Genomic DNA, 7,050 nt, shown 5'->3' on the forward strand with positions numbered 1-7,050 from the left:
CTCCCTCCTCCTCTCTGCTCCTTGGCCTCTGAAGAAGCCCATTCTCAGAGCTTGGTCGCCAAGGGTCCCACCTGGATTTTTTTTTTTTTTCAACGTTTATTTTTATTTTTGGGACAGAGAGAGACAGAGCATGAACGGGGGAGGGGCAGAGAGAGAGGGAGACACAGAATCGGAAACAGGCTCCAGGCTCTGAGCCATCAGCCCAGAGCCTGACGCGGGGCTCGAACTCACGGACTGTGAGATCGTGACCTGGCTGAAGTCGGACGCTTAACCGACTGTGCCACCCAGGCGCCCCCCCACCTGGATTTAAATCCTGGAGGTGAGGGATTTGGGGACCTCCCCAGCCAGTGCCCAGTGAAAAGAAGCAACAGAGACGAGGCAAGGTCACCAGCTGCCGTCCACAAGTGCCTCTCCGCATCCTGCCGTGCCTAGAATCCAGCATTTCTCAAAAGACAGGAGTCAGAATCACAGGGAGAACAGACAGTTGCCCCTGGTGCCCGGACACAGTATTAATGTGTGTAAAAATGCAATGAGCTGGCCGCTTCGGATGAGTGCTTTGTAAAATAATCGTAATAATAATCGCCCTGCTTGGGTAGAGCGACAGATTCTCAGGTGAGAGATACAGTTTGACTTGAGGACATTACGCTAAGCAAAATAAGCCATTCACCGCAGGGAAAATATGGTATGATTCCGCTTATGAAGTATACAGTCAGGTTCAGAGACAGAAAGAATGGTGGCTGCCAGGGCCTGGGGGAAAAGAGAAAATGGGGAGTGGTTGTTTAATGGGTACAGACTTTCAGCTTTGCAAGATGGGAAAGTTCTGGAGACCTTGAATATGCTCAACATTACCGTACACTTAAAAATAGTAAAGATGAGGGGCGCCTGGGTAGCTCAGTCGGTTAAGTGGCCGACTTCGGCTCGGGTCATGATCTCGCGGTCCGTGAGTTCGAGCCCTGCGTCGGGCTCTGTGCTGACAGCTCAGAGCCTGGAGCCTGTTTCAGATTCTGTGTCTCCCTCTTTCTGACCCTCCCTCGTTCATGCTCTGTCTCTCTCTGTCTCAAAAATAAATAAACGTTAAAAAAAAATTTTTTTAAATAGTAAAGATGATACATTTTATGTTATACGTGAATGTATAATGTCTCTGCAGGGGATACATTCCAAGACCCCCAGTGGGTGCCTGAAATTGTGGATAATACAAACCCCTATACATAGTATTTTTTCCTATACAAACATACCTATGATAAACACTTAAATTACAAATTAGGCATAGTAGGGGCACCTGGGTGGCTCAGTTGGTTAAGCGTCCGACTCTTGACCTCAGCTCGGGTCTTGATCTCAGGGTCGTTTCAGGCCCTGTGTTGGGCGCCATGCTGGATATAGTGCCTAGGAAGGAAGGAAGGAAGGAAGGAAGGAAGGAAGGAAGGAGGGAAGGAAGGAAGGAAGGAAGGATGGAAGGAAGAGAGAAAGGAAGGAAGGAAGGAAGGAAGGAAGGAAGGAAGGAAACAAGTTAGGCACAGTAAGAGATTAACAACAACTAATAAACACTGTAATTATTTTTTAAGTCTATTTATTTATTTTAGAGAGAGAGAGTGAGGAAGGAGCAGAGAGAGAGAGGGAGAGAGAGAATCCCAAGCAGGCTCCACACCGTGATCGCAAAGCCCGACATGGGGCTCGAACTCATGAACTGTGAGATCACAACAAAATCAAGAGTCGCACGCCTAACTGACTGAGCCGCCCAGGCGCCCCAACAACTAATTGAGGCTGTAATTAAAGCTATGTGAATTTGGTCTCTCTCAAAATGTCATGCTGCACTGCATTTGCCCTTCCTTGTGCCGATGGGAGATAAAACGCCTGCGTGGTGAGATGAGGTGAGGCGCACGGTGTCGGCGCTGTGACACAGTGTTAGGTAGTATTGACCTTCCAGTGAGAGGTCAGGGAGAGGATCGCCTGCTTCCAGATTGCGGTTGACCAGAGGCAACTAAAACCACAGAAAGCAAAACCTCGGATGAGGAGGGACGACTGTATATCTGCAGTGTTTTGTTTTGTTTTGTTTTTACACTTATCTTTGAGAGGTGGTCGAGGGGTGGGGAGGAGACACAAAATCTGAAGCAGGCTCCTGGATCTGAGGCATCAGCACGGAGTCCGATGCGGGGCTTGAACCCACAGGCCGTGAGATCATGACCTGAGCTGAAGTTGGGTGCTTAACCAACAGAGCCAAGGCGCCCCCTCCTCCCCCGGTATATTTTTAACCACAATTTAAAAGTTTGAAAGAAAGAAAGAAAGAAGGAAGGAAGGAAGGAAGGAAGGAAGGAAGGAAGGAAGGAAGGGAGGGGTGCCTGGGTGGTTCTGTCGATTAAGCATCCGACTCTTGATTTCAGCTCAGGTCATGTTCCAGGTTTGTGGGACTGAGCCCCCCTCCCCCCCCCCCCGCCCCGCATCAGGCTATGCGCTGAGCGTGAAACCTGCTTAAGATTCTTTCTCTCTCTCTCTCTCTCTCTCTCTTCCCCCTCCCCGCCTCCCTCCCTCTGCCCATCTCCCCTGCTCATGTTCTCTCTCTCTCTCTCTCAAAGAAAAAAAATATATATATTTAAAAAAATAAATAAGAAGGAAGGAGGGGAGAGACAGAAATGCCGTTTGTTTGGAAAACAAAAACACAGGCAAGGGAGGCTGGATGGGGAGGGTAGATGGAAGGGATGGGGTAGCAGTGAGGGTGGGGTGGGCAGCCACCAGTCCTGCTGTTTGTGAGATGTGACCGTGTGGTGGGAAGGCTCCCGTGACTCAGGGCCCCCCTTCCTCTCCCCGCCCCCCAACCCCAAGCTGAGCGGCTGGTGGCAGGTCCAAACGGAAGCCCCACTCAGGACCTAAGGAAGCCCGGATAGTAAGCCCGGCTCTGCCCAGCTCTCACCCACCCCTAGACGGCCGAGGGAGCAAGGCGCTGGGGGCGGGCTGTTCGTCCTTCACCCGGCCTTGTGGAACGAGTGCCCACCTGTGCCAGACCCCGGGCACAGAGGGCAGAGCAGACCACAGGCCCTGCCCTCATGAGTATCCAGCCCAGCGGAGACGCATACCTTCACACCCGCACGCCTGAAAACCTTCACCGACCATCCGCTAACATGTCCTGAGCACCTACTATGTGCAGGTGCTGGGCTAAGCCCCTTAAACGGATTGACTTGTGTCATTCTCAAGACCACCCCAACTGCCAGGGGCTCATAATAAAACCCCACTTTACAGATAAGGGAACTGACATACAGCGAGCAAAGCTGGCTCCCTAACCGTCAAACTACACCCCTCAGGTGCACCCTGCCAGGCGCTCAGAATTTCCTAAGGAAGAGCCAGCACTCCGCGGGGATGACCCTTGAGCTGAGTTTGGAAAGACAGAGTTAGATGACACTCCAAGCGGCCAGGAGCATCAGAGCGGAGGCTGAATGACACAGGGTGAGCTGTCCCAGAGCTGTCCTCAAGGGCCTCAGCACCCCTGCCCTCTGGCAAATCACAGTACCTGTTTCCGGCCGCCCCAGCATGCACCCCTCCACTTCTGGCTTGGCCTGGGCCCACGACTCATGCCTCCCCAGACAGCGTAGTCTCAAACCAGGCAAGTAACCAATATTCGGTCAAGGCATGCTACTTGAGTGGGTGGTAAGAACAACCAAGCCCATGCCTGGTGACGTGCTCTCCACATCAGACCCGGGGCCACATGACTCCTGGGGACAAGAAGGAACTCTGGAACAGGGGCTTCCGGGAGCCCCGGCACAAACGGGCATTCCGAGGCTTGGGGGCCCGGCCCGGGTGTGTGCGAGAAGAGGTGAGAGAGGCTGTGCTGCCCTCCTGTAGGGAAAAGGGGGCCCGGCCTAGCACACACACGTGCGTACGGCCACGGGAAGAGCCACACGCGTGGGCACACACACAGATACGTTCAAGTACACACAGCATGCAGGTGTGTGCGAGCCGAGCACAGACACCCACACCCGTGGCAGCAGCCACATACATAGACCCGCACACGTACATATGCACCCACGTTCCAAAAAGGAAGTGGGGCCCGAGCCATGGACACATGGCCTTTTCCCCACAGGGTCCATAAGCCAGTAACAGGAATAAGGTTGGAGACAGCCTCCCTGAAACTGCCTCCTTCAGCTCTGGAGACAGACAGAGCTGGGCCAGGACACCCACACGGGAGGGGGCGGAGGTGGGGGGGGCAGGGCCGAGGGGCTCCTCCTGCAGGTGAGGCCCCCCCCACCAGCACCTTCTTCCTTCCACTTCTTGGATACTGCCGGCACGAGGAAAGGCGAGGTCTGATGAAACAGCGTTCGAGCATTTTCCCAGGCACTGACTTGAGACCGACGCTTGAGAAGTTGTTTTTTAAACAAAACAATATTTTATTGACGCATCCTCAATGTTCTGTATAAATATAAAGTGCTAAGTTTCCAACCCCCGCCCACAGGGCCGGGAGGAAGTGGGGGAGGGAGTGTTAAATGTCAGCTGAACACAAATAACTTTCCAGCGCCTGGCCAACACAGGCGTGAAACACTCACACACATACACACGTGCGCACACGCAAGCACAGAGGTCCCGACGCCACAGACGCGTCACTTCCCTGACACCCAGCTCCCCAGGAGCTCAGGGCTCAGACTCCAGGCCTGTAGTGGAACTCCCCCCCTCCCCGCCCCTGCAGGCGGGGCTCCTGATTGTCACAGCTTGTTCCCTTAGAGCTCTCGGGCTGCCAAGGGCTTCAACACGGTGGTGGGACCAGTGGGAACCCATGGGTGTAGAGTCCAGTCAGTTTCTGCCAGGAGACAGAGGGGCGAGGGGAAGCAGACACGCCCTCCATTCTGGTCCCCCGGGATGAGGGCCAGCCCTCAAACCTAGCAGAAGAGCACCAGGTGAGAAAGTCCAGCATTCCCACACTCCCAGCACCACCAGCTAGGGGCTTTTCGAATTCCAGGGAAGGGGCAGCTTGCCCTGAACGGAGGGACCCGGTGGCCCTGGGGGAGCCAGCAAGGTGCGGCCCTGCCTCAGTGACACAGCACCTGCGTCTCAAACTGTAGCAGCTGCCCCATGAAACTGAAGTTGGGGGAGATGACTCCCCGGCGTTGCTTAACAAAGTCGAAGGCCTCGTCCAGCCTCACGCGGCGGCTCTGGATCAGGTAAGCCAGGCAGATGGTGGCGGAGCGTGAGATGCCCGCCTGGCAGTGTACGAGTACCCGGCCTCCAGCGTTCTTCACCGAGTCTGCAAAGGAGGTGGGGAAGGGGAGGAGGGTCAGACAAGAAGGCAGGCAGGGGAGCTGACAGGTGCCCCTTCAGATCCCTGGGCCGAGGGCCCCCCTCTTACCAATGAAGCTTATGGCCTCCTGGAACCAGGCACTGATCTCCACCATCTGGTTGTCCTCCACCGGGATGCTCTTGTAGCGGAAAAGGCCCTCAAAGTGGTTGGGGCAGCTGGCGGAGACGTTGAGGACAGCTGTGATGCCACAAGCCTGCAGCCCCTGCAGGTCGGAGGAGTGGCTGCAGCTGCCCAGGAACAGGTAGGGTAAGATCTCCACGGGGCCGCCCTGCATGGGGAGGAGGAAGGGGGTGATGGTGAGGTCTTCCCGGCCCAGGCCTGGAGAGCCTGAACACCAGTGAGGGAAGACAGGGCAGGCTGGCCTGGACAAGAGGAGCCCTCAGCCTATCCTGACCAGGATCACACTCAAGAATACGAGGACACAAGGGGACACACACAAACACACACCTCCCCCATCAAGGCCCCAAATACACTTCAGGCACACAGATTCACGTGAGCAACCCATATCATACACACATAGATGTGCTCCCGTTTGCTGCGGACACATACACACACACACACACACACACACACACACACACACACACACACACACGAATGCGGACATGGAGAGACTCCTGGCATCCACGAGTGGCGGCCTCTTTCCCCAGAGGTGTCTATCGGGCAAATACGGAGGTAGCGGGGAGAGCAGTGCACGGAGCCCTGATCTCAACTCACCTGGTCGTAAAAGGGAGCCCTGGCGTCAGGACGGCTGTTCTCGGCCCCAACAGGCGACATGGCCGGGGCGGGGGACTCGGAGCACAGATCGGGGCAGCAGGCCTGGAAGCCGTCGAAGCCGCCTGCAGGGAGGGAGAGGGCCGGTTAGCGGGGTGGGCCCGGCGGGGGCGGCGGGCTGGGAGCGTGGGCCGGGAGGGGGCCGGCGCGGGCGGCGCTCACCTCGCAGGAAGCAGACGGCCGTGGGCCCCGCGCGGGTCTCGGGCAGCAGCGCGGAGAGCAGCGCGTGCGCCGGGCCGTCGGGCGGGAGCGCGGCCACCGAGGCGCTGCCCTCGTCCAGCACCACGGCCCGCGCCAGCTCCCCGCGGGCCAGGCGCGCCCGCAGCGCACGGTCGGGCAGCAGGCAGGCGAGGGCGGCGGCGGGCGGGCCCCGCGCTCGGCGCCGCAGCAGCGCGTTCCAGGGCACGGGCCGCGCGTGGCGCACGTGGTGCCGACAGAAGGCCAGGAAGGGGCGGCAGTCGAGCAGCAGCGTGCGCTCGGCCTCCCGCGGCTCCCGCAGCAGCGCGCCCAGCGCCGCGCAGTCCAGCTCGCGCGCCGCCTCCAGCCCCATAGCGACGGCCGTGGCTCTTCGGGCCCCTCTAACCGCGCTTCCTCTTCTTGTAACCCGGAGCGCTCCCGGACTCTCACGGCCTCCGCGCTGCCCGAAAGGAGGGTTCTGGGCGCCCTGGGCGGCGCCCCGGCTTAAGTACCCCTGGGCCGGCCTCCCGGGTCACCATACAAGGGCAGCAGGAAGGCGCCGGCGCCCGCCCCCGCGGCCCGCAGCTGGCGCGAGCTGGGCGGGCCCGGGGACGGGGCGGGCGGAGGGTGGGGGAGGAAGCCGGGACCAGCTGGGGAGGGAAGGCGTTTGCCAGGATCAGTGGGGCGCGAATGCCACCCGCCACTTCTGCGCCCTAGCCTGGAAGAACGCTCCCACCCCTTGAGCTGCTCCACGCTGCTCAGTGCTTGGGGACTGGCTTCTCAGGTGCACATCCCCGTGCCCGGAGACTTCGGCGCCAGCG

General features: G+C 58.2%; 1 protein-coding gene across 1 annotated transcript; it reads right to left on the reverse strand.

Annotated features, from left to right (window-relative positions):
- Window positions 1-4,349: 4,349 nt before the first annotated feature.
- Window positions 4,350-6,698, reverse strand: DUSP2 (dual specificity phosphatase 2). Its single transcript, XM_047068374.1, has 4 exons — window positions 6,215-6,698; window positions 5,996-6,117; window positions 5,327-5,546; window positions 4,350-5,224 (listed from the first exon to the last, which is right to left on the reverse strand). The coding sequence occupies exons 1-4, from the start codon at window positions 6,600-6,602 to the stop codon at window positions 5,010-5,012; spliced, it is 945 nt and encodes a 314-aa protein (XP_046924330.1). The 5' UTR covers window positions 6,603-6,698; the 3' UTR covers window positions 4,350-5,009.
- Window positions 6,699-7,050: the final 352 nt, after the last annotated feature.

This window comes from Lynx rufus, unplaced genomic scaffold (genome assembly GCF_022079265.1).
Source record: "Lynx rufus isolate CCGP_SWC_20201006 ecotype Redwood Valley unplaced genomic scaffold, mLynRuf1.p SCAF_8, whole genome shotgun sequence".
NCBI lineage: Eukaryota > Metazoa > Chordata > Mammalia > Carnivora > Felidae > Lynx > Lynx rufus.

Coding starts and splice junctions, on each gene's coding strand:
- DUSP2 (XM_047068374.1), bottom strand. CDS start 6,602: ATGGGGCTGGAGGCGGCGCGCGAGCTGGACTGCGCGGCGCTGGGCGCG. Junction 5,547..5,995: donor GGGCTCCCTTTTACGACCAG/GTGAGTTGAGAT, acceptor CTCCCCATGCAG/GGCGGCCCCGTGGAGATCTT. Junction 5,225..5,326: donor GGAGGCCATAAGCTTCATTG/GTAAGAGGGGGG, acceptor CCTCCTTTGCAG/ACTCGGTGAAGAACGCTGGA.